We start from the raw sequence: 27,892 nt of genomic DNA, 5'->3' as shown, positions 1-27,892 counted from the left end.
TGATCCAGTTTCTTCTAATCCTTCTGATTAAGATTATTTTTCATGATCATTATGTTGGATTGACTGGAATCAGACATGACGACCGGGAGACGAAAAAAAAAAAAATCAGTCTGCCAACACTCATAAATTTCTAGAGTTTACAGTCTTTGTCTCTTCATCCACCGTCTCTTCCCAATGTAACATTTTTCCTCAGTTTATTTGCATCATCTGCATAATTTGCAGAATAAATAAGCAAAACAAACTATTTTTGCTGAACATCCATTTCTGTTTTGGTGGAGTCATACATACAAATTTGTGTTGTAGTGTGGCTTCAGGCATCGCCTAGTGAACTCTAACCTTAGTCGACCTGTCGTGGTTTGCGTTGTGAATCATTTTAAATGTCCCTATTTTGGACTGTCAAGAGTAAAAAACTGTCTGTGGGTGGGAATAGTTTTTGTGTTGGGTGTATAATCATTGTGGGTTTCAGTAATCTGAAGGTCTGCTCTCTTGTTTTTTTAAGAATCATCATCAGTTGCCAGGTAGTTTCCAGTAAGGGCACATTTAACTGTAATCAATGAGTAGCCCTCACGACGTCTATGAAGACTTTACTTTTCACTCGCTCCACTTTCTATTGATTGGATTTGATTCTGTGGAGAATGAAATCTGTTTTTCACAGACAAAGAAAAAGAACCACATTCGCACGTTGAAAAGTGTGTTTAAAACAATATTATTTGTGCATAAACCCCCCCAAATGTTAAGAGAGCAGCTTATGTAACACTGTGTTATCATTTCAACACATCTCGCTTAACCTTTTGGGGTTTTAACGCAACAATTTCAACAATAAAGCAATACTTTTAATCTAATTTACCCCTCTTTTCCCTGCATTCTTTTCTCATAAATCGCTTCATTGTTTCAGAGTTTGTTATTTAGTTTATCTTAACATAATTCAGCCATATTCTTAAATCCAACCATTTACACTGTCTCCTCTGTTCTCCCTCTTGCTCCTCCAGTTGATAGCAGTGTATGATGAACAGGAGCCCCATCATGGAGGTGACGGCACCAGCGCCAGTTCCACGGGCACCCAGAGCCCCGACCTGTTCGCCGCAGACCTCAGCGCTGGCAGCGGAGCCTCAGCCTTCCAACCCTATCAGACGGCCAGCGAGATCGAGGTCACGCCTTCTGCCCTGCGCACCAGTGAGTCACAATATTAGAGGAAAAAAAAAAAAATATTAGGGATACATGTACCTGGATGGATTATTAGATGGGTGATTTGTAGATGGATGCATTATTTCAATAGAGGGACTAATATCTAAAGATGCAATCAGGAACTAAAACATTCAATTAACGGAAGAATATTAATTGAATCCATTGCTCTTACATCACATTTCTGTCCTCTTCATCAGTGTCAAATGTCAGCAACTGCAGCAGTACACAGCAAAACCCAACAAATTACCTTATCATGGCCCAGCGGTACGTTACCCCTGCCCATAAATTCTGTTAATTGGACAGGAGGGCTCTTTTTCCAGGCAGAGATAGCCGTTTGATCCCCGGCCAAAGTGGCTAATTGGTTCTGTTCGCTGCCTCCTAAATCAAATGTGACGCCGAGTCCGTCTAACTCTGCAGTTTTTGCAGACCGAGTCGCTTCTTCTACTGTAATTACTGCGAGTTCAGATGTAAAACTGACTCCTGTAGGTAATTTGTCAATTTGGATCAAGCAAACAAACACAGAAATATACACGGAGTCAAACTCATACTATGCTGTCTTATTGTTCCTGTTGCCTGTTTTGTGTTAATGCACCATGTGGGACCACATTTATTAAAATGATAAAAATGAAATGAAATCCTTCTCTTTTACTCCTACTTGCAAATTTAACGATAAAAGCTATTTTCTTCTGACTTAAAAATACTTAAATTTAAACTGGTAGGGTCCTAGAAGGTGCCAAGGGCGTAGGCTCTAGCAATTAGTATATTAAAAAAAATTATAATGCTTTCCATTATAATGGTAGCTTAACATAAGAATTAGAAGGCTTTCTGAATTATTATGGCAGTAGACCTATTTAAAATTTAGTTTCATTGATAGAAACATGATACTTTGAGATAAAGTTAAATTAGCACTGTCCTTTAACTTTGAATGAAGATCAATATAGGTTGTTTTTAGGAGAATATTGTTAATAGATAATAGAGCGTCATCTGTAAATCAAAGAAAAAGAAGTATTTTAGTCAGTCGTAAAAGTGTCAGCATGTTTTCTCAGCCCCATCAAACTCTACCAATCAGAGAGTTAGGGCAGCCTGTGAGGTAAAACTCGGGGTAAAATAAACATACCATAGCACTTTCTGCTGCTCATAAATTTTATTGAGTGCATGGTAATAATCAGAATTTTTATTAACTAAAATTACCCCGTAAATCATGTAGGCATTTGAAGAACGTCTTATTCCTCATTTTTAGCCAATAACTTTTTTTTACTCCTGAGTTGCTTCTTTTAGAGTATTGTTAAATGTAATTCTCTAAACTTATAAATACAAACCTTGGCTTTTTATTCTGTATTTGTTTCCTCTCTCCAAACACATGCACGCATTAACCCAGAATCACACACTCCAATGAACAAGATAAAGGTTAAAAACAAACTGTTCTTTAATTACTGTCTTTAATTAGCACTAAAAAAAACACCACACTGGTCTAAAGATTGTAGTGAACTTCATCCACTAATAACTGGCACATAGCAGACACCAAAAACTCCTCTTTTTTTTTTTTTTTTTTTTTTTTTTTTTTTTTTTTTGGTCTCTTTCTCACAAACACCACAGAGTGCGAGGAGGTCACTCCAGTCCTAATTGGATTTCTGGATGAGAAGTTGAATGTGAATTTTCAGTAAGAAATGGAAATCTCGGGTATAATCACACCTGCCAGTTATGTCCAATTTAAGCGTCTCTATAATAAATTCTAACTCTGCTTAATTGACGACACTGAATCTCATCAGCTGAATTTTAATAGGTTTTAAGAGAAATGTCTGACATGGGAGAGAAGGAATTTGATTAATTTTTTTTTTTTTTTTTTTTTTTTCACGAGCGCCTAATGAGAATAGCTTTCAATCACTGATTTATGTTGGACGAGATGAGAAGCGCTGGACTCTGTGGGTCTTTGCCAGTTTTCTTGTTCAGTCCACAAACTCAAAAGAAAAGTGATTAAGCTTATTAGACAGAGAGCTCTATTGAAATTTACAATTGGATTGATGTTAGTTTCTTGGCTTTGTTAAACTCGAAACGTCTGCAGAAATGGAAATGCTGATTAAAGAACCACGCCACTGTTGTGAACATGTGAGGCTTGCAGATGCCAGTTTGAAAAGTTAATTTCCAAAGTGCAGTCACATTTGAAGCTCAGAATTTACTCTTTTATCTCTAAAATATAGCAAATACAGTAAAATGATTGTTTTTTTAATTCACAGACCTTATATCCCTAATAATCCTTAAAAGAACAGCAGTTTCTTTTGTGCGCTGCTAATGTTGCAGAGTTGCTTTTCACAGTCATATTTGTGTTATTTTAATTGAAAGAAGGTTGTCGGCTAACTGTTGTGAAGATGTTGTAAGTTAGTTTTTATATTTTCATTCCTCTGTTACTGTACTGTACTGTTGCTGCACTGTCAATGGACCGTATTCTCCCACAATGCAATGCACAACAGAGATATACAAGCTGTACATATGTGAAATATTAAAGCAAGTTGTTGAGGAGGTGGAGGGAAAGCTTCAGAAACCAACTTGAAAACAAACAAACAAAAAAAGCATTAAATATTAAGTTTTTGCTGAATTTGATATTGGCAGTACTGTTCCTAAGTAGTATTTTTGTTGACATCCAAGTAAGAAATAAGTCATGGCAGGGTGTTGTGATATACAAAATACCAGACTAGGGAGAGGCCTAGAGTGTGTTATTTTTATTTTTTAATGTCATCACCACCTACCAACAGAAAGCAACATTAGATGAGTACAGAACGGGGGTAAGAATCGTCCACATCAAAGCAAAAGAAGTCAGGATGGTTTGACTTTAAGTCCATTGTATGCATCAATCTCCAAAAACCTTTTGATTCTGTCGTCATTCTCCCATGATGCAACTCAGTAGCATCTTGTTAGACACACACTGCCTGGTAAATGTCTTTCAAATTCCAGACCTCCAGTTTGTTATTCAGGCTTTCAGTCTCCATGTCAAATGGTGACATGATGATGACATCGCTATGGCATCTTTTAGAAGTTATTTTCTTAAACTTCAAAAAGCTCCTCCAGAGTCACAGAAGATGTTTTTACAGGCTCAGTCGTAGACTGCTAACCATGGCGAGGAAATTGATCTTTATGTGTAAATATTTCCACTTTAACTGGTTCCCATTACTGGTTTATTTCATTAACCCCCTTCTGTAGCAGCGGCTTTAGCCTGTTTCCACCTGATTTTGCCTATGTTTGTTTAATACCTAATAACTTCTCATATAAACATCAAATCACCATAATTAATGGTCTAATTTAAAGAATACACTTGTTCCATTAAATGTATAAGCATAGATTACTAAATATATTGGTCTTCATAAAAATACAAGACATTAAATACACAATATTTTTGGATAAAAATAAAAACGCACTTGAATGTTTTTGTTTTACAGTGAACCTACTAAAATATGAATTATAAAACTCTTTGAATTTTCTGTTTCCCAAACTTCTTGTTCACAAGTGTATCAATAATACTATATAAAAGTACTAAAATTTTACAGGGTAATTAGTAAGCAGTGTACATGGGCATCCTTTTATGTGCCAAACCTCTTCAAAACCTCTCCATTATGACTAAAATGTTGGGTTTTTTTAAAGCAAGTAATAAATGCTAATCTCTGACAGCTAATGAGAAACATATTTACAAGTACTAACAACCTTAAATTGAGGGAATTTTAATTTGGTGTAGAAAATGGAGGGACAGATATGTATGATTTTAATAGACATCTGCCAGCCAATCAGAAACTAGTATTTTCCACTGCCATGGCATCAAAACTGTATACTTAGAGTATACTTTACAGTGTATACTTATAGTATAGTAGCATATGGTGTTGGATTGGGCGACAGTACACGTCAGTATAGTTCAGCTGAAGAGGTGAGTTCTTGTACACTAATGCCCTCTGGGAGTTGTAGTCATGGAGTTAGTGTTGAGAGCTGTCAGGACAGGCTATACTCCCCCCCCCACCCCCCTGAACTCCACCTCCCAGAGCGCCGTTGCCTCCTGCAGCTTGTAGCGGTTCAGGTCCCACGCTGCGGATGACCCAACAGCACCAGTCAGCCAAGTACATGAGTGCACAAATACACAAACACATTCGGAGATTCTCAGCAAATACTGTAGCTGTTGGCTCTCAAACAGCTCTCAAACACAAACATATGTCCACTGACAAAAACACAGACATGACTAACACACATTCAGATAATGGTACACACAAACACACTAATAATTTACCTCACATATACAACCGCTTTAGTTTGCATGAATGCCCGCAAGTCTAAATAAAAGTATTAAATGTTCAGAGACATAAACACTGACCTATATACCGATGAGTTTATCAATGAGTAAAGACACAAACAGAGACACACAAGCAGATGGACACACTTTATCTTCTCATGCACTTCTTCTCACAATACACACAAACACAAAAGAAAAACTGTTGACTCAGACACACACTCCTCAGCGTGGATGGAGGGCCTTCCCAGTATTTCCTGTACGACCACACAACACCGTTCAGAACATCCGATGATATGGAAACGGTTGGAAGAGAACATGGGAAACTGACACTTGGCATCGTCATCCGAAGACGCTCCAGCTTTTTTAAACAATTTTTAGTTTTTCGTTTATACTTTGTCTCTCTTGTGTGGTCCGTTGGGTGTCTTTTCAGCCAATCAACTCCACCCGTGGGATTTTGGAGAGGTCTTAAAGTGGGAAATTTTCAATGTCATAACATCATTGTGCCGTGTGTACAAGCACAAGCTGTGGTGTTTTGTGCGCGCTGCCTTGGTTTAGGTTGTTATTTGGACCTTGGCCCCCTTCCCACACACAGTCACTTTTATACAGAGTAAAGAGTTTTAATGGAAAGCGTCCACTTGCACTTGTGTTTCTCAATAGGCTCTTCCTCATATTGTTGTTCCCGCACTGTCTGCTGCTACGTGTTAAGAGGGGATACTCTGACAGTAAAGTAGAAACTAGAGCTGCCCAATTAGACTTTCAGTGATAAATCTGATTATTCAACAATGGGATGCTAATGGAATCTGGATGATTAATTGTCTTTATTAGCCCACATTGTTATAGGAACAAAATTTATTCCATCATATTGACATCACTCATTTCTCAACATTATATCAGTTGCTCGGGTCTTTCCCACTACAGTAATTTTTCCAGTCGCTCTTCCAGGCTTAAATGTTTAAGGAACCATGAAGTCTAAAATTGCCTTAACACCTGTTGTTTTTCTTTCAGATATGCCCCTCCACGTCCGGCGCAGCAGTGACCCCGCCTTGCTTACCATCAACGGACCGTTTAGCGGCGGTGAATCACGGGTCCAAACGGAAGAACCGCCATCAAGGAAGAACCCAACCCGTTGGTCCACCACCGCTGGCTTCCTGAAAGCTCGCCACTCCTCTGGCACCAACAGCCTGGAGAGGAAGGTAGGGGCGTTGGCAACAAAACATCAGATAGGCGAAGATTGCTGCTTGCCAACAAAGTGCTGTTATAAAAATGACTTTTTTAATGGAGAACAGTATGCATGCAGCTACATGTGGCACGTCGACGCACTAAAGGCTTCTATTAGCATTGACTGAATTTTATTAGTCGATTTATTGCAAATTTGCACATTATCTTGTCCTCAAAAACATGAAACTCTCTCAAGTTGAGGCAAGTTGAGGAAGCAATATATTTTGGGGAAACTTTTATTATTCAGTTGATTAATTTTGTACCCTTGCCATTTTTTTGCCAGTACTTCATGAATTTACTTACAAAAATGTTACACAACAAAGCCATATACTTGATTTTTAATAGCTTGGCTGGAAAAATTGGCAATGGTAGAATAAGAATTTGTTTTTAGAAACCTTAATCTCTATCTATCTCCCTGCAGGGTAAAAGTACAGATACATACCGCAGTCTGCCACGGGATGCTGGGACGTGGGCCAACCAGAGAGAGTTTCAGAGAGAGACGGCACGGTCATCACTCAGCGCCAATCACCCTATGGTGGACCGCTGGCTGGAGAGACAAGAACAGGTAGGACCGTCATATAAACACATGAAGGGGTAGACAAATACATTCTGTACTATGTGCTGCGTTGCTTTCATATAGCTCCTTTAAACCACCATGAGACCATTTGTTTTTCACCATGGGTGTGACCATGACTGGAATCAAAAAAAGCCCTGACAACACACTGAGTTGTGTAAAAGTCTCCTTGATAAATGATGCTGGATGAATATACATGCAAAACACTCATTTGGGAGTTGTGTACATTTTTGTTTTGCATTTTTTATGAGCATTTTGCCACAATGTTCAACAATCATCCCCCCAAAAAACAGAAGCAGAGATAGTATCAGTTTTATCAACCATAGCTTGCTTTTGTGCCAAATTCTCACAAGACAAGAAGTGTTGAGTCAAGCCATGAAATTTGCAAGAATAGCAGTGTTCAAAAAACTGACTTGGCAAAGCCTGATAGAAAACAACACACATCCTCCTGAAAACGTGAGAAATATGTGGGGGAAAACTGAAGTTGAAGCGGATGTGACAAGTCTTTTGGAAAACACCAAACTCCCCGTAACACACTAAACCTCCCAGGAAGCACTTTTGATAACATTATTTCAAAACCTCTCACGCACACCGTACGTAGCAGCTATACGCACATACAATACGTCCACACGATACCTAAAAACTATCCGGCATTCAGTGATTTACATCCCCTCCACACAGTCCGTCAGTCCTAAGCTCTGTGAAAAGCCTGTCTGAGTGGCCGTGATCCAGTCCAGAGCCCAACCAAGTTCTATCACTCCCCCTGGCCCTCAGCGAAGAGGTTAAAAAGTGAAGAATTTCCACTATAAATCCACAATGACACATAGAAGGAGAAATAACATAATGTTGATACATTAAATATCATTAGCCACATACCGTACATATGGTCTTGTTTAAGTGGATGCATAGAGCGACGCAGGGTTAGGGGGCTATTTTCCCACTGAGCTCATGCATGCCAAAGTTTCGTTAGAATATGATCCTAAAATATGATAACATATCGTGACACGCATGTATCATTTAGTTCATGTTTGGTCTTTGAAAAAAAAAAAACTGGGTTAAAGTTAAACATTTTCCCTTTCGTAATAGCAGGGTGTGATTAAAAACGGATAAGGGGAAGTGAATAAGTGTCTTAGGTTGGCACAGAAGCTACGTTGGCAGCCAGTTGGCTAACTAGGTGCTAACATGACATGATGCCAATTCTCTGAAGTTGCTTCCAAGGTTCAGCGTGACCTATCAACCTCAGCTCTTAAAGCATGGATTTACGCTTGAGTAATGCATCGCTCACATTTAGATTAGTCACTAAGTGCCATTTAACTCCCCAATTTGTCACTATTTTTGTCGTTATACACTGTAAGTCCTTCTGTAAACAGTTTCCTCCACTGAAGGGTTACAAGCGAGTTTCTACCATCTATCAAAGTGTAGAGCTGCACCGTTTTCCCCCATCTGTCTTACAACAGGTTTTAGTATGAAGGGAGGGGGGTTAAGTGGTAGAGGTCACTGCAGGATGGTGTAGTCGGTATTAATGACCTGCTGAAGGACATCTGCCCTCCATCCTCTCCTTCTGCTCACAGCCCTCACAGTAACTCCAACAGCTACATTAGTCTTTGTGGCCTCGTTATATATATGTGTGTGTGTGCAGTGTGTATCTGTCTTATTTAATGCTGCTTCTCTTTGTGTTATAGTGAGAGGAAAATTTGTGTTTTTGCATGTGTGTCAACATTTTGAATCAGAAGAAGAAGTGAAATAGTCTGAATTCAAGTGATATGACTGTATGTAACGAACTCACAGTCCAGTTTGAGGTCTGAACAGCTGTTACTCTTGGTCTGTATTGCAAACGTGAATCTCTCTGGTCGACAGTGTTTTATGTCACATTAGCTTAAGCTCCACATTAGTCATTGTCTTCCAGGAAGGATGTTGCAACTCAGCTGCATGATAAGAAAAGCCTGGTCTTGTTTCAGACTTCATAATCCAATAAAAGAAGAACCAGAACTGTCTTATTATGCATCATAGATGCATTGTGATGTGATCTGTGATGGCCAGATAACCATACTCAGCACTATACTTAATTTTGTTACCATGCAGATGAATATACAGCTGGCGAAAAGAAAGTGTCTTAAGATGTTTTTGTGTTCCTTTATGGAAACATATTAGCTTAAATCAAACTCTGACCATTTAAAACTACTGAAAGCCAACTCTTAGATCAAAAGTGAACGAAAACAGAACAGAAGAAAGAAGAAAAATAAGAGAAAATAAAGTTTAAATAAATGTCACTATGTGACTTTTAAACATCTGATGCTGACACAGCCGCACCACCTGGCTTTCATAACGATGTTGCAACGTTTTGTTTGTATAACTGCAAGCAAAACTTTATTTAGCACAATTCATTCCAAGGAAAACATTGTGAATCACAGAAAAGCAAAGAGAACATTGCAAGTGTAAGAGTAGAGTTACTCCAAACAATGACAGAGCTGTTGGCTGCTTCAAGCTTTCGGTTTTACTTAAAATCATCATCAGGAGGAGAGTTTGGAAATCAGCTGCTAATAATAAATACCAGGTGTTCCAGCTGATTGTTGAGGAACAGCAAGTGGGCTGATGATGTCACAGACCTAATCGGTTCGCATGATCTGTTGAATCTTGACTCTTAAAGATCATACAAACTATTCAGGCCTGTTGTTATTATTAGACCTTTTACTCTGTATCAGTGGACTCGCTGGCATTGAAAGGAAACACCGATGCATGTACAGAGTTATAAAAAAGAATTATAACAATCATTGAAACGTCAGATGTGATTTAACGTCCAATCCTTCCAGCCAACATCTGAACAAACGTTTCCCTGTTTGTGTGTAACTTTGTGTATATGGCTCATATATATTTTTTTATTTTATTACCTGGATAGTCTCTGGCTATCAGGGTATCTTTTTCCAAGACGTAGCAGCACAGTCAACAGAGAATAAAAAGGACGTAATAGAAAATACAGAGCAGAAACACTAAAGAACTGGAGGATAAAGGTGCCATTAACAAATGGTGCCAGTTGAGTAGTGAATGGGAAACGAGGGCTGCAACTAATGCCCATCACAGTTTCCCAGAACCGAAGATGATGCGTTAAAATATCACATTTTGTCCGACCAACAGTCCAAAAATGCAAATATATTCAGTTTAATATCGCAGAAGAATAATAAAGCCATAAAATATTCACATTTAAGAAGCTGGAACTAGTGAATTTCTGCAATTCATGCTCTTAAAAAAAAAAAACTTTATCGATTAACAACATTGCTGCTCATTCATGTTCTGTCAATCAACAAATCTATTCAATTAAATTTAGCTCCATTTAAAAAAAAAAAAAAAAAAAAAAAAAAAAAAAAAAATAGTGACTTGAGTTTAAAGCTGGAAAGTTCTACAGGTTCTGGAGACAGCGAACACAACCTGGATCCAAGGTTGCACTTTGAGATAAAAAAAACTAAAATAAAGGGCAAATATAAACAAAAGATGCAATTTTTATGTCCAGTGCTTTTTGTAATAGAGCTCATCTGAAGCATGTTATGCATCTTTAATGGCCGTACAGCTTCTGTATACTCTCTAAGCTTCCTCCAACACTTCATTATGGCAACGAAAAGAAAACCGCTGTGACACAATTATCCTAGAAAGCCGTTTTCCAGCACTGTATTGAACCTTTTGTTAAAAGTGTAAAATACAATGAAGAATGGTATCGCAAGAATAGAACACGCAGTGATTTAATTAGAATAGAGCGGCTCGGGATGATGAATTAAGCAATGCAATTTTCCTCAAGTTAGTTTCATCTTATCTTCCTAGAATGAATAACACCGAACAGAGGAGCGTGGAATGAAGAGAGGAATCAGAATAGAAGCATCATATAATGAAACAGGCCTATTTTGCTCCTGTGGAGGATTTCGGCTTCCCTCGTAACAAAAACACGGTAGTGAACGGGGCGTTTTGCTTTGCGCTGAAATGAATGAAAACTGTTCTCACTTCCCCAAGTGGGTCATTGCGCGCGCCCGCAGCAGCGCCGGTGGCTCCGTGACACGCAGAGCCCGAAAATTGAACAGCAATAGTTCTGAGCCGCGTTCACGAGCTCCTAAACTCCCCGGCCCCTTTGGCAACAGGTAGGGGGGTCGCCATGGCAACAGTGAGCTGTCAGTCGAGTGTGTATTAATGAGAGCCGGTTGGAGGTGCTCTGAGGCTGCGGAGGAAATAGAGTCCTATGCTGCACAACTGTCGGTGTGCACGTGTGTGTGTGTGTGTGTGTATTTTTGTGTGTATCCGTGAGTCATAAGGGCATTTATGCATCTGTGTGTGTGTGTGTTTCATAGTGTGTGTGTGACATTGATGTGTTTGTGTGTGTGACGTTATTCTGTGTGTGCATTTATGAATGTGATTGCGTGCGTTTTGCTGTGAGCATGTGTCAAAAATCCAGGCAGCCACAGACTTGATTGCAAATCAACCAATTAAGAAGGAAAGCCACAAGCCACCGAGAGACACACACACACACACACACACACACGCGCGCGCACACACACACAGCCTGTATCCTGTCTGGGTCAGTCTTTACTTCTGAGGATAGACAACACTCTGACATGACATAAGGGGCGTGTGTGTGTTAAAGTGGATGATTGACTGTTCTTTTGGGTATCGAATGTTTTCCAGATTTTAAATTCTTGGTATTTTTTTTCTTTATTGGATAGCTAAGAGTTGAGACACAGATGTGGCCACGAAGCTTAACACAAGGCTGCTTTGTTATATCTTGAACATTTGCTCAGGAGGAAGGTGGAGATACATGGTTTTCATAGGATTCACAGGACGGTGATGGGTTTGTTTGTTGTTTGTGTACATTTTGCCTGAAGGTCTGACAACACTACAACACTTCTATTCCTGATACCTGGAGCTGAAGCCAGACAGCATTAACACAGAGAACCTTAACTCTTCCCTTATAGCATTACAAACACACACACACACACACACACACACACACACACACACACACACACACACACACATATATACTGTCAAACTCAAGCACAGGCAGTGATTTATGTGTCTAAATAAAAATGCCCCTTGGATTAATGATCTTTAAGTGATGAATAATTAATTTGCTCGTCAGACATTTTTACTGCTTCATATGCGAGTGCAAAAATGTATATATATATTTATATGTATTTGCTGATTGGTGCATCAGGTCATATTCAACCTTTAGCACGTGGAGAAAATGTTAATGTTAATAAATTTGCTGTTATAGAGAAGTCAAGTCAGTTTATTTATAGAGCAGATTTAAAAAACAGCAAGTGTTGACCAAAGTGTTGAAGCAATTTCATAGTTTTATTAATAACTAACTGCACCAAAATTATAGTTGAAAAGTGTGGATAGATGGGGGAGACAGTGAGGGGTGAACTCTTTAATAAAGACCCAGTATCTGGAAAGTCTTCAATGCTTAATGACAAGTCATGTTTTGGGGGTTTGTAGCAGCAGCGCTAGCGGTTGAAGAAAATATAAGAACTGAATAGTTCAAATGAAAACCCATCGCTACCATGACGCCATAAATGTCAACACTGCAGCGAAACACACTGATTGACTGAGCCAGTTCAGTAACACAGATGTTGCCCCAAAAATTTGCATGCTTACCACTTACAGTATAAACCAATACACATTAAACTGAGCTTTGAGTGCATTTTTTACTATCTAAGCTGCATAACCTTTGAAAAGTGGTAGAACTTTAAGAGAATAACATTTCTTTTTTTCCCCCCAATTAGCACCTTTCAAGTGCTGGTTTCCACATCAAACTGGGTTTGTGGCTTTTTAAAAATACATGATTTTGTGGTGCAGTTAATGATTATAACTCACAGGAGGTCAGACTTTTTTTTCACTGCAGTAACACTGGTAGCATTCAGTATGTAGTGATACACTGAACACACAAGCCTGATTTGTATCAGTGTGTGTGTGTGTGTGTGTGTGTGTGTGTGTGTGAGGCTCCTCAGCCGTTAGACTGCTGAGGGACTGAGTTATCTTTCATGGTGGGATGGAAGCTCCACACAACTCACTGGGGATGTTGTTACACAAAAGGCAGGTCTGCACACACACGCATGAACCTACATACCTGTGCAGGAATTTCAATGCTGACGTATGCATGTGTGACAGTGTTAACACACAACCAGTCATATATTATACACACACACACACACTTTAACACACAAACCCTAACTCACTGACAAAGGCACTATCAAGCATATATATGTCATGCAGGTACACACACCACAGGATTTAATTAACACACACAAAACCACACACACTTAAACTAAAGTGAGCAAGCATATGTGCACCAAAAACCCCCCCACTATAAATGACACTGTAAGCATATACACCAAAAAAAAAAAATCTTAGGACCATGCAAACACACACACACACACACCTACCTTACTCCAGTGCTTCCTAACTAACAAGCCTCCATGCAGTACATGTAGTGGAGAGTTGAGTCCCTCAGGTGCACAGTGCAGCTTTAGCAGGATAAATCATGCAAACCTGAGCCATACACTCATAAATCACCTCAGCCATAGTCTGTGTGTGTGTGTGTGTGTGTGTGTGTGTCCATATGTTGCATGCATAATGTGTGCTGAAACCTGCATGTTCAAGTTTTGTTGAGTATCTATCTGCCTGTGTGTGTGTGTGTGTGTGAATTGATTATTGTATGTGCAGGTGTGTATTCATACATGTCATTTCCTGTGTCAGGATTTAAGAAATCTTTGGATGCATCTACTGTGTCTGTGCATGTGTGTGTGTGCGTGTGTGTGTGTGTGTGTGTGTGTGTTTTAGACAGATGAAAATGAACAGTCCACCTCTTTAGAAGCAGCAGGATGAACCAGTAGGAATGACCAGTAGGTGCTGCTGTGGAGCTTAGATTGAAGAGAGTAAGACAGGTTTGTGTGTGTGTGTGAGAGAGAGAGTCTGTGTTTGTGTGTTTGTGTATGTGTGTGTGTGTGTGTGTGTTCTGTCCTTCTGTTTCCATACTTTATGAGAGTGTGGTGTGAATGGGTGTACAGATAATACTGTAGGTGTGTGTTTGTGTTTGCAGATGTGTGAACAGTTCAGTGTTAATCTGCTGTCATCTCGCTATTATAAGCCTGTTGTCGTCTGACTCCTTTTCTCTTTTCTTCTCACTTTGCTTTTCGTATTATGTTTCTGTGAGCCGTATTTGTCTGTCTGACACTGTAACCCTCACTGTGTTTATGTTACTTAGCAATCTTTTTTTCTCAGCTTAGATGCAGTAGGTAATCGCTCCTACGCCGTCCTTTGTCTCACCTTTTGCTTCTGTTTATCAAGGGCTGCAGCTAACGATTCTTTTTATTATTAGTTAATATGTTGATTATTTTCTCAATTGATTCTGATTAGTTGTTTGGTCTGTAAAATGTCAGAAAATGATCTATTACTGATTCCCAAAGCCCAAGGTGACGTCACCAACTGTTCTTAAGTCCCGACTAACAGTCCATAACCAAAGATATTCAGTTTATTTCATAGAAGGCTAAAAAATATTCACTACTTTCTTAAAAAATGACTCAAAATGATAAATCGATCATCAAAATAGTAGATTAATTTTCATTTTCTGTCGATTAATCGACTAATCATGGCAGCTCTACATCAGTTGCATCTGATAGGCAGTTATATTTCTCTTTTATTTAGAAGACGTTTCGGTCTGTTGCTTTTATTAACACGTTCTCCAGATATCAGATTTAACTTGAGTAGTCTGAGAGGTGAATATTAGATTATGACTAATGCTAATGCAAGTACATACTGTATGTAGCAAGGGCTGCTATGCTAACACAAAATGTATTTGCAATGAAAAGGTTTGTTTACAGTAGATGTGCGTTCAGACTGAAAATAGCACAGCATTCCTGCATTATTGAAGATACATTACAACAGGTGCCCACAAGAAGGTCAATTAAAGTCCAGTTTGAGTGATGCGTTCATGGGTTTGGAGGCTTCCAAAACACTGCACAACGATTTACAACTCTTGAAAGTTGTCATATTAGCAAACATTTTATCCTCCCTCTCAGTGACTTTCATGTAAACAGTAGAACTGTGACATTCAAAGTAATCTGCCTGGAACGTGCGCTTGCACATATTTAATTGGCCAACACAGTGTGTTTCTGAGCTACGTTGCATTCAGTTGCAGCAAAGGTTCTGGCAGGTTCAACTTTTTTGCCAGATACCTCTGTGTTTGCACCTTTTCTGCACCAATTCAGGAGTCTCATTGAAGTGAATGAGGGGCTGCGTTTTCCACAATGTCACCCTACTTTCCAGCACACAATATTCATAACTTTAACTGTTATAATTTAGTTTGAATTACTGTTAAAAGGCATGCATGACCAGAAAGTTGTGACTTTGAAATGACTGCTCTGCCTGCTATCATAATCATCTACAAGCAATATAACTGTAGATATATGACATTTATGTAAAAGCATTTCTAGTACAGTGGTAGTACATTTTATTTTGAATTTTGTATCATAGGTTTTGTGTTTTGTTGTTCACGTATGTCATGTATTCATAGATACTGATGGTTCTTTTTGCTTGCTTCTGTAAGTCTGCAGAAAGTATCGTGATAAGGGCTAAAAACTTTGTTATTATGAGGTTTTCACTCATAATGAAGAAGGACAAGGACAGTCTTTAGGCCACATGTAAACAATTATATTTTCTTTGCAACTTCCAGTGGATTTTTGACTGATTCGCATGCCTCTCTCTTTTTCCACATGTGAAATCCACATGTGAAACCCAATCTCACATATTCATCATCATTTACTCGACAGGCATTTCCATCACTGTGGGTTTTACATGAACACTTTACTAAACAAACTACTTTTCCGCCTCGACCGAGTACAACCGCTCTATAGCTACAAATAACTCTCATATTAATCTTGCCATTTTACTGGCTGTCGTTCTTTCATCTCCATTGTACTCCCCATCTCTTTCTCTCTCTCTCTCTCTCTCTCTATTGATCCCCTTTTTTTGTCTCTGCTCTTCACGTCACCCCCTCACATCATCTCCTTTTATTTTTATTCCTCTCATTTCTCTCTGTCTCTCTCTCTCTCCTCCTTTTCTCCTCCGCTCCTCATCATCTTTGATCTTCTGGTTTTTAATATGACAGAGAGCTGTGGGAGCCCAGATCCCTTCCAGCTGGGAGGGACAGGGTGAGAGAGCAGGAATAGAGAGATGGAGGGAAGATGAAAGACAGCTCTGCCTCTCCTGAGGGTGTGCAGTAGTCCCACCCCCCCACCCCCGCCCCCCGAGGGGATCTCCACCTCTGGGTACAACCTGCCGTCAGGACTTTGCAAACACACACAAGCACATAATTTGCCGTTCATCACCTGCTACCAAAATGTAATTAAACCTAAAAAAAAAAAGACCCTATCAGTTTGGACAGATGGTGGCTCTTTTTAAAAACACCTGTTGAGGTTCAGTAAAGGTAAGAAACACATGCAGACTCAAATCAAAGATAAGAATCTCAATTTTGTAAACCCGCCGCGCTCCACAGGTTTATCATTAGCGCGACGAGAATGAACAAGAGATTGAGACGCACGCAGATGAAAGGAGGACTGGAGGAGAAAGTGGTTCTGCAGAGGAGTTCATCAGAAGTTTATAAAACGATCAAAGACAGACAAAAGAGACGATAACAGCAGGTGTCAGCTGTTATCGGCGGACAATCACAGCGATCTGACAGAAGAGGGATAAAGCCGATTATTGACGCCTGGTGCGCCGACAGCAACATCCTGCTCATTGAGGACGGTCGGAGAGAATGTATCGTAACTGAAGGATCATAGGTTTGATCTCCAAAATAGCTGAAAGCCCCCAAACCTTTACCTGAATAATGATGAATAATGAAAGTCACGTTTAGGCCAGTAAATTAGTTTGTAGATGGAATACTTTTTGGGGTTTTTTTATGCATCATTTTTTTTGTGATGATGCAATTTTTCAGTTTTTTTGGTAAGTCTGGGTTTGTCCCATGTTGTTTCAGGGCCTTCTCAACATAAACATCAAACACATCTCGCAGGATCACAAAGTTCTTGCATGTTATTGCAAGGTTTTGACATGAAACTAAAGGTTCTGAGGGGAAGAAAAAACATCAGTGATTGACAGCTTTAGTTCAAAAATAATCCATATCGCCCCAAACAAATGTGACAAAACATTAATTTGCATTTGTCAATTAGACTAATTTTGTTTTTAAAAGGCAAAAAACATATCAGCCCATGATAGTAAATGCATAAAACCCTATCAGGTCACTAAAGACTGATCAAGTGATTATGAATCATATTGAATATTAGGTGTATTTGCCTTGAGTTTAACCTCTCAAATCTATAGATTGCTCAAAAAAGTGAAAATTAGATAATCCACCTCTTAGAAAAGTGGCTTACACAATGGTAACTTAAAATAAATGAATACTAAAACCATATTAGGAGGAAAAATCATAATGTCACTGATGAGGTTCCCATTAACTATTTAACCATTGTAACTATTATACTATCATAACTAATAGTCATAAGTATTATAACTGTTTTAATAACTATTAATCTTGAATAATGTCATGTAACTGGAGCCACCAGTTAATCTAAAATATTGCTAAACCATAAATTTAAACTACTATAAGTAAATTGTCGTCTGCTTTATAAAGTTGAATCTCAACAGTCTCCTGAGTTATCGGCTGTTAGATGTACAACTGTGGACGTGCTCTGCTGGAGGTGCGGCGTGCACTGCTGCAACGCACTGCAGCAGGAAGTAAAACAAGTCATTGGGGGAGAGGATACAGTGCAGAGTGTTTGTGTGGTCTCCCTGACTTGTTTACACACACACACACACACACACAGACTCTTCTTCTCAGCAGCAGCAGCAGCCATTACAGTTCGAGTCAGTCAGAATAATGGCCTTCAGTCAGACAAGTCTACCTCAGCGTGTGTGATGCTTGTCACCATTATCCGCAGCTGCCTTCCTCTCAGAGGGTTAGTTTGGTCGGCTCTGCCTGTTATTTTGCTCCATGGCGGTGGCTCCGACGGGAGTCTCATCCCTGTAAAAGACACATCGCATAATAAGATGTGTGATGAGGTTTTGACCCGAATTACTGCTTACTGGATGAAAACCACACACATATAAAGACATCTGCAAACATGACGTTAGTTCCTCTTCCTCAGTGCTTTGTAGGTTGTTAAAATTTCAATGCTTCATTGTGTACGAAATGTTGTTTATGTCTTTTCTTTGGCATTCCTGTGTTGATAAATGGGTGGCTGAATAGGTTATTTTCATTTTTCTTTTAATAAAAAAAGAGTCTGAAATTGCACAGTGTTGATTCATGATATCCGCTCTTTTTTTTTTTTTTTTTTTGCTGTTGATATGCTCGTTGAACTGAAAAATCACAGGCATGAAAACATTCCACCTGCCCACAACACCTCGGCTCTGTCTACAGGTGGCTGTGGTGAAATATTTCTGCTTACCTCGCTAGAAATGTGGCAACATAATCAATGAGTCATGATTCTACTAACGCTACAAAAAAAGCCTCAGACGTCCAGAAAACGCACAGTTTGTTTTGGGGGATATTTGCCTGAGATTTTTAATGTAGGCTGTTCGGTTTGCTTACTGTTCTTCACTGTTTCTCCTTAATTTGCCTGTTCTCCTAATATGAAAGAAAGAATGATGTGTTTTTAAAGTCCAACTGAGTTTAAATTGCATTTTTTGTCTACTACAACATACATATTTACCACAAAACAAACATTTACCGGGGAAGAGAGCACTGCTAACATCACCTAGCATGCTACATAGCTAATTAGCTGCTCAGCGTCGTAAACAGCATGTAAACATACCAGCAAATGTCACTTCATTCCAGTTAGATGCCGGCTTGGTCATTGCTCTTTAAAATCTGTGTTAGCAACACACTGTCTGTCCATTACTTTGTCTCAGTTCAGTACGGTGTAGCACTGTTAGCCTGCCAGCTAATGCTAATCAAACAAGCCTCTTCTGATTTGATGAATATTAGACAATGCTCTCCGTTATAATCATCAAAGCATCAAAAGCAGAAATATCTCTTGGAAGGATAGTGGTCAGACCTTCAGTAACATTCAGTAGATCTATACCAAGGAGCGTTGAAGCTGTTCGGGAGGCTTGTGGCTGGATTTTCCCTTATTTGTCACCCATCTGTGTATATGAAATCTAAAGAAGACAAAATGTACAAATATTATATGTTCAGTTACAACTTAGGAGGCTTTTTTGTGGTACCGTTTTACTTTTTTTTGCTTTCTATATGTAAAGGAATTGATTAACTGTGTGTGTGCATGCTTGATCCATCCTCCATATGGGTTACATATGGTATAAATATACACACATAAACACATTTTTGCAGGTCACCCCCTTTTATTTCCATCTCGCTTACACACTATACTCCTTTACTGTATCCTTTCTCTCTCACACACACACACACACACACACACTCTCTCCCTACACCTGTGTCATGTTTGACATTGTCTGGAGAGCCAAGTCAAGCTGATCCTGTCAGTGTGTGTTGGATTCAGGCCTACATCAACGTTCAGTACGACTCTGGCTGATTACTGTCTAAATAATCTCTCTACACCGCTGGAACGCCAGACAGCCTCAGAGAGCCAGGCAAGGACCTGAACTGCGGCTGAAAGGAGGGTATAGGAGGAGAATTTCTGCCTCATAAACAATGGCGGCTTGTATAGAGGCACTGCAGTAGAATCTCAAATATGTATCCAAATACTACAAAATGATATATAGGGTTAGGGTTAGTATTCCAGGTACTCCACGATTGGTGAAATGTTGTTATAAGTGTTTGTAACCAAGCGTTTATTTCATTGAATGAAACAGATGGAGAAACTCAAACTTTGCTGCTTCTTTTTTTCCTCAAGCAACCGAAATAATACTATAAAAGTATAGAAAATGTAAGTATAAAAGTATAAAATGTCAGGATATCCTGAATCCCCTCTGATTTAGAGCTTGGAGCTTTCAAAGTGTCGTTTGTCAACTGTTGAACGAGCTTTGTCATGGATTTCTGTTCCTCTGTGTAATGTGTCTTTGTCTGTCTCCCTATCTGCCTCTCTGTCATTCTCCTTGAGTCCGTCTCTGTCTGTCTACCTTTTTTTTATCCTCTAGCCGTTCATTTGTCTGTCCCATCACTCACTTCATCTCTCCTGTGCTCTCAGGAGAAACAGTTTCAGAAACACTCCTCACTAATCTGAATATTGTTTTTAAAGATAACTATTAAATATCAAAAGTAATCGAGTCGGCGTAAAACATCCCTGCTTCGCCTTCAGATTGTGCCGAATCATCGTGTCATTCACACCTTCTGCCGTTCTGTCTCGATTGACACTGACAGAGCTCTCGGGAGGCATCCACTCTTATAAACGTGAGTTTTGAAATTGCTCGGGTTCCTGATGAGGCCTCTATTGTCTATTATTTCTGAGAAAGCTGCGGCGCATATTTTTTCCGTGGTGATACCCCTCCACCCAACCCGTCTGCATGGACTGAATTGGATTGCAGAAATTGCAGTTGAATTAAGTGGATAGCTAAAGCAGCGCTGTGATAATTTAGAAAGTGTTGGAAGCCTTGTTTTGTTCACGCCGTTATTGCTGCTGCCTGTAGTAGTTTGATGATGCAGGGCTGCAGGTACAGTGTGGAGGAAAGGTAGAAAGTGTCTGCACAATGTCTTACAGGCTGGAGACTTCATTCGACTGAACATGACTAAAGGGCAGGGTATTTAAAACTGATGACATCATGGTCAACCATTCGATCAAAACCATCTCAAGATACTTTGTGCAAAAATGATGTAGGAAATATTTCAGTAGGCTTAGAGATGTTTTTGAAAGAGGCTAAGACAATGTGACCAGAGCTGCAGCGATTGGTCCATTAATTGCTTAGTTGATGGACAGACAATGAATCACCAACTATTGATTGATCGTTATGAGTCACTTTTTAAGAAAAATGCTTGAATTCTGTGGTTCCAGCTTCTTAAATGTAAATATCTTCTGGTTTCTTTAGTCTTTTATCATAGTAAACTGAATATCTTTGGCTTGTGGACTGTCGGTCGGGACAAAACAAGACATTGTAGGTTACATCTTGAGCTTCAGGAAACGGTGATCAACGTTTTCAACAAATATAAACTTCCAAAATCTAGTAAATAATCAGGGAAGTGAAGAAACAAAAGGAAAGACACACATAAAGCTTCCTCCTCTCCTTGTTTAACGGCCCGACCGGCAGACAGAATGATATAAACTCTGATAACGTCCATTCGGCTCAATGAATCCTCGAGTTATTGACGACGCCGTCCGCCCTTCTGGATCCCATTATCAAAGTGTCTTCAAAGGAGACTAATCGAATTAGCGCAGGCATCTGTAATTGAAAGCTCGCTTTTTAATGATGCATCGTGGTCTCGGACGGAGCTCGGCATCGGCATTCATCAAACGCGTCTCTGTCATGACAGATAGCGCCGCAGTATCAACATATAATCAAGGGGCATCGACTCTGTTTGATCTTAAGATACGGCAAAGTTCTCTTGTCTAATAGCATTTATCACCAAAACTTTTAATCTAGTAAACATACATTTCTGTATAAGTGGAACCAATTCTGACTCTTTCTATATTCTTTTTTCAATGGTATGTTTCATCACTTTGCAGAAAAACTGGATTCAGATACAGATTCCCTTTGAGTTTGACGTCCTACACCTGCATCAGTGCCGGAGCATCCCCGACCTCAGTGACTCGCCCGATGAATAAGACATAGAAGGTCATGTGCGGTGATGTTTGATCATTACATCCCCTGTCACGACCAAATGTATCTGTCCGTTCAGGCGGGCTTCGATGAACGTTCCCTTTCTGAGTTCCTTCAGCGTGGAAGAGTAGATAGCGCCATCCGCGAGATGAGCACACCTTGAGCTGTGTGTGTTTATTTGTGTTTCAGTGTGTGTGTGTGTGTGTGTGTGTTGTCTAACCTCTCCTGAAATTGAACAGATTTATTTGCTGCCTCTTCCTTGAAGGGGTCACATGCCCATTGAACCAGAAGCTATTTGTGAGGTTTTCTTTTTTTCCCCCTACTGGTCTTTTTGGACCACTGGTCTTTTTTCAGTCTGTGTGCTGCTTTTATTTTCTTTGAAGTACTCAGCTTCACATTCCTGTCTTTTTATTTGGTGATGTGATGCTCTTTGTTTGTCACCAATATGGTCCAGTACTGTGACATATTGTGGTTTTCTGTTGATGCAGTCTGAGCTTCTGTAGAGGTAATACTGTTTTTTGGCTCAGGGCAGCTATCAGTACCAACACCCAGTTGTTTTTTTTGCAGTTTAAAAAACTAGAACAGCTGCGTTGAACTTGAGGAACACTTACACTCCACCGCCAGCAGCGATTCCTCCTCGTTGACATTTACGTATGAAGATGCTGTGAAGTATTAGCTCTTCATCGTCAAGTTTCATCTTTCATCTGTGTCTCTCTGTTTCTCTCTCAGACCCAGATGGTTGCGTAGTGGTCTTCAGGTTAGAGGTCAGAGGTTAAAGCTAATTTATAGTCTTTGGTTCAGGGTTTCATCCGGTTGTGGACATATGGAGCTCTGCTGGAGAGGACACAGATACCAGTTAACTGTGACGGATGTGTGTGTGTGTGTGTGTGTGTGTGTGTGTGTGTGTGTGTGTGTGTGTGTGTGTGTGTGTGTGTGAATGTTATGCAGTCTGTGTATTCAGCATGAGTTCAGCATGTGTCACGGTGGCTCGTGCTTTTTTTTCAGTTAGAAACACATGTGTTCGTACTCGCAGTGGTCAGTGCACAAGCAAACATCCAGCAATAGAAATCCATTATTATTCTTTATGCTTGAAGCAAAAAAAAAGCTAAAAAAGTAATATCCTGCACATTGTTGTCCTCTGTAAAATGTAATTTTTAATGATGTTTCAAATAAACAAAGAGTTGTTGAAGGTTACACATAAACTCTAGTGTTAAAGCACTCATAAGTCCTGGGTATTGTTTGAAAGTTTTAAATATGATTGAAATTCGATTTGATTAAATCAGCTCAACAAGTATTATTGTAACCAAATGTTCCATCCTGACTTTCACTTCTTTACAGAACACATTTTCTCCCAAAAAGTATTGAGGTTTGATACCCAGGCCAGCCTAAATACTTCTTGTTATCAGGTTAGCGGGGCAGGTAGGAAACTATCATCTGTAAAGCTGGTGAAGGTTCAGTGTAAACCTGCTGGTTATTTCAGTCAACAAAACATGGATCATGTGCCGGCTAACAAAGAGTCATTCTACAGGTTGACATGTGAGCTTTTTGTTAGCTTTTTTTGAACTTTGACTTAATTGCCGTTGTCAGACAGCAGGTGCAACTTGACATTTCTTGCCGCTAAATCAGTTAAAATCACTTCCTATGAAGTCTTTCAAAGAGGTTGTAATCCTTAACTTCAACATCAAACCACAATCTTTTCATAATATGACGTTTTGGTGAAGTGATCATTCATATTTAAACAGATTTGGAGTTTAAAATTTTAATGCCATTAAAAAAAACAAAACAAACTGGAAGCAGATACGATGTCACAAATGAGTATAAATCATCTGTACTGTTGCTTTTGAAATATTTTAAACATTCATGCAAACCATCTCTTTAAGATTTATTCAGCATCAAAATGTTTGCGTCTTTCGTCAGCGTCTTAAGGAAGCTAAACTTCATCCCAGGGAATAAAGCCCACTCCTCTCCATCCCTGCCTGCGTGTCTGCACACATGCATCCACATCAGTTTGTCAGTGACAGCGTGGTCAAAGTGGCAGGAAAGGGGAGTGGGCAGCACTTCATTAAAGTGCAGCATTACTGCGCTCGTTCTCCCTCCCATCCGTACACACACATACACATACACACTCGGCATAGACCACTTCATTTAGTCTGGGAGATAGAAAGGACAGGCCCCAATGGATTCTCCTATTAATCTTTAATGAGCCCCCGCGCCTGAAAACTGCCCGACTGCCTTTCCTTCTCCACATTCAGGAAACAAACAATGACTCGGCTAGAAAACACATCGGCCGCTCGTTCTCCTACCTGCCCGCCTGTCTGCCTGCTAGCCATTAACCCCCCTCCCCAACTCAGGCCTGAATTATTAATGCGGCTATCTATCACTGCTCGGCCGGCCCACTCCCACCGACGGGAATGGGCGACGTCTGTGGTTGGGGGGAAAGTGTGGCCATGCCTTTCTGAGTGTCTCCCGCTGGACTTCGGGGGCGTAGGGAGAGTCGGAGTAAAAGCTGATTGGTCCATCTGTCAATCAAACCGCACAAGTCAGCTTGACTTTTTGCTAATGTTTGTCTGGGAAGAAGCCAGCATTATTTTATTGACAGCTGATACTACCTGGCTCTTCTCTTCTCTATATCATACTATTGCTTCCACATATATATATATTTACATGGCAAAGCAAGATTATTTTCCTGGATTCTTATAAAGCTGAAGACCTTTCACAGCAGCAGATAGGGAAATCCCGTCCATCATCTGAGGTCCAAAGTTCATTCCTGACCTTGAAAACAGCAGCTTCTCCCTGCAAGGTTTACTTTACTGAATCATATCAAAGGAGATTCAACAGCAGATGGAGCTGTAGATGGTTCAATATCAAACTTTTTTAAGGCTAACGTGAATGAGAAGTCCTAAAAGTGTTCAGAAAAGACAAAAGAAATTATAACAACTAGACACCTCCGTCTGCTGATGGAGATGGTGTGATATGATGGAAAGCCTGAGAACAGCTACTACATGGTCTTTGGCATGATATTGTGTTCTCAACACTTGGATTATGTTCATGTCTTTGGGCGAGAAGCAACAGGGCTTGTGGGAAATCAACATTGGTCTATTGTAATTATATTGTATCAGTATGGACCCATTGCAGCTGCTATAAATTGATACATAATCCTGTAAATACACTCTTTCTTTTACCTTCATCTTCATCACTTCCTTCACCTTTCCTCTTTGTTTTTCTTTTCATCATTCCTCTCTCTCTCTCTTGCACACTTACACACACACACACGTACACACATACATGATCTCTCTCTGACTGTAGGATAGAATTGTCAGCGTGCAGCCAGATCCCTCAGAGATGGTGCGTTTTTGAAATAAAAGGGTGTGTGAGATGCCTGCGTATGCTGTGATGAATGCCGATCTCATTTGCTCTTCCTCAGATAGCACCGAGCCGACTCCTCTCCCTCCCCGACAGCCCCCCCACCCCCCACTCCCCCCCCCTTGCCTCACTTCCTTATCTCCTGATAAATATTGAATAGTGTTAGATGTGTTTCTGAGACTTGTTATTGTTTCTCTCTCTCTGCTGGATTCTCTTTATCTGGCCTCTCGGTGTGTTTTATAGTGTGTGAGACTGTATCTGCTTATATATGATCATGGGTGCATGTCTGCTCTTAAGGTTCAATACTATACTAGTAAATAAATCATAGGTTGGTAACATGAAGTAAAAACCTTTTTGGCAAAGGAGAAATCCATGTGAGGAATGTTACCTCTTTTAAATATGCTCACATTTTCTACATAAAGCCTTTATAATGTTTTAAAGAGTTTTAAGAGCCATATTGTCTTGTATATACTGTAGATATACTCATATTCTCATCTAATGTTTGTCCTTCAGAAAAGACTGGCAGTTACATACAAGTAATGTGTTGAATAGTTTTAAATGTTGTTAAATAATGCCAGGTGTAGCAGCAATTTTTTTTAATCAAATTTGTAACTCAAATTGGCATTAAAATGTACAAATTTTCTTTGGTAGTGCTGTGAAAATAGCCCAAGGTTGTTTTCAGTGACTTTCGTTGAGGAAACACTTTGTTTTTTTTATAAGCTTTTAATGATTAGTTAGTTTATAATCATCAGTGTTTCTGATTTGATTTGATATTTTGTTTTAACCTTGATTTATACAAGATAAGTTAACAGAGCTTATGCACTTTTGCAGCAAAGCCTTATTAACAGTTGAATAGGAAAAAAAAAAAAAGAACAAAATTACAGGCACATAGAGTTGATTAATAAAACAGAGATTTAACAGATAACAGATTATAGATCTATAAGACACATTAAATCGAAAGATACATGCGCAATATTTCACACACACACAAGACACAAACACTTCTACACTGCCCTGGAAGCCGTACGTCCTCCAGGCACCCGAAGTGTCATGGCAACTGTACGGCAGCCACGGTAACGGCAGGCTCATTTTCATACTGATGAGGTGGCCGGTTGCCGGGGAGGCCTGTGCTGCTGCTTGCTTGCTGCTGCTGCTGCTCGCTCGCTCTTCTCTCCTCTCCGGTGTCGCCCTGAAATTTTAATGACCTCCTTTCTGTGCTTCTCATTTTTCTCCCCTTTTTGCTCACTGCGCTCTCTGTCTGTCTCTGTGTGTGTGTGTGTGTATGTGTGTGAGAGTGTGAGTGTGTATGTACCAAAGTGTCCACAGTTAATACAAGAGGAGAACAAAGACGATGTAATTTTGAAGACATAAGAATTTTTAAAGGGCATGTATTTTTATACCTGTGGAAGACCTCCTCCACTCTGCTCCTCTTGGCTTCGTCAGGTTAGCAGCTCGGCCTGCTTTTAAGCTGCTGAAAGATACTTGACTTCTTTTTTTTTTTTTTTTTAAAGGTTTTACTTCTTAACACATAACCAGGACATCAAGAGACAATCTTGGGGGAAACAAATGCCAGTCCGGTCTTGAAAATGAGCGTTGGATAATCGGTCATAGTCATAGGTTTTGCTTTCTGGAAGCTTCACAAAGCTCCGACGAGGGAAAAACTACCATGTTGGAATGTTTTTCCTTCTCTCGCCAAAGTTCTCGCGGAAGTCTTTCTGCAACTCCTTTTGCCTTATCACGTTTTAGGATCATGGAAAAAACACTCATGAGCACCCAGTCTGTCATAGCGACTTACTATTGTTGAATCGACGGCTAGAACATCTCAGATTTGTCATGTGACAGCAGCATCATTTATGCTACTCCTTTATTTTTTTTCAATCGGATGTAATCTCCTTAAATGAGAACGAGACGATGACAACAAAGGTTACGACTTCGCACTCACTCTCTCTCCTTTTGCTTCTCTTTTTCGGTTCAGGAGGAAGAAGCCAGAGAAGAAGAAAACGGGAGGATTGAGCCGGTTGGTCGAGCTGACTCCTGCATGGACCACACCCCCGTGAGGTCACTAGAGTAAGTCCTTCAGCTCAGCTTCCCCACTGCCTTCCTGTATCCTAACATCCCCTTTACTGATCAATAACCCGCTAACACAGGAGTGACTGGTGATCCCCCTCGGCTGAATATTTTAGCAGTTTGATTCCGAAATGTGATATCTACTCCGTCCTCTCAAACTTTTTAAAGAGAGACCAGCAGGTTTCTATATTGTAATCCAGGTTTGTTTGTACAAAATCTCATTTTCTACTCTGCCTCCTGATTTACATAATTCTCTTTTGTGGGAGCAAAATGATCCTCGTCTCGCCATCAGAAGCTCTCCCACGCACTAACCGATTCAGCTCCTGTTATTAACAACTGTGTTTTGTTTTGTTATTTTGCTCTGTTGCATGCTTCCAGTTTAATATGCAGGTACGGTATCGTTATTATTCCTATGATTTCCCAGAGACTCTGGCTTTTCTCCCGCCTCTTTAGTT

At 39.8% G+C, this 27,892-nt stretch overlaps 1 protein-coding gene and 1 long non-coding RNA gene across 12 annotated transcripts in view; one reads left to right on the top strand and one right to left on the bottom strand.

Moving 5' to 3' along the window:
- Positions 1-27,892, top strand: part of LOC121908028 (partitioning defective 3 homolog) — a 252,280-nt gene that overhangs the window by 98,395 nt on the left and 125,993 nt on the right. For 6 of the 10 annotated variants that reach the window (XM_042427694.1, XM_042427693.1, XM_042427690.1 and 3 more), the window contains exons 3-7: positions 990-1,173; positions 6,458-6,645; positions 7,092-7,235; positions 27,346-27,437; positions 27,816-27,827. In XM_042427694.1, coding sequence (XP_042283628.1) covers positions 990-1,173; positions 6,458-6,645; positions 7,092-7,235; positions 27,346-27,437; positions 27,816-27,827 — 620 coding nt within the window. The remainder of the gene's footprint in view (positions 1-989; positions 1,174-6,457; positions 6,646-7,091; positions 7,236-27,345; positions 27,438-27,815; positions 27,828-27,892) is intronic. The other 4 variants (XM_042427699.1, XM_042427695.1, XM_042427691.1 and 1 more) reach the window with 1 other exon arrangement.
- LOC121908029 lies at positions 1,082-19,416 on the bottom strand. 2 transcript variants are annotated; one of them, XR_006099163.1, is made up of 5 exons: positions 19,334-19,416; positions 18,182-18,300; positions 7,113-7,217; positions 6,504-6,633; positions 1,082-1,163 (listed from the first exon to the last, which is right to left on the bottom strand). It is a non-coding gene; the product is annotated as an uncharacterized LOC121908029 (long non-coding RNA). The 2 variants fall into 2 exon arrangements; XR_006099162.1 differs by lacking the exon at positions 19,334-19,416 and having other exon boundaries at positions 18,182-18,501.

Source organism: Thunnus maccoyii, chromosome 12, assembly GCF_910596095.1.
Source record: "Thunnus maccoyii chromosome 12, fThuMac1.1, whole genome shotgun sequence".
In the NCBI taxonomy this organism is placed as follows: Eukaryota; Metazoa; Chordata; class Actinopteri; order Scombriformes; family Scombridae; genus Thunnus; species Thunnus maccoyii.
The sequence above is the reverse complement of the archived record's forward strand: the minus strand, read 5'-3'. Positions and strand labels throughout refer to the sequence as shown.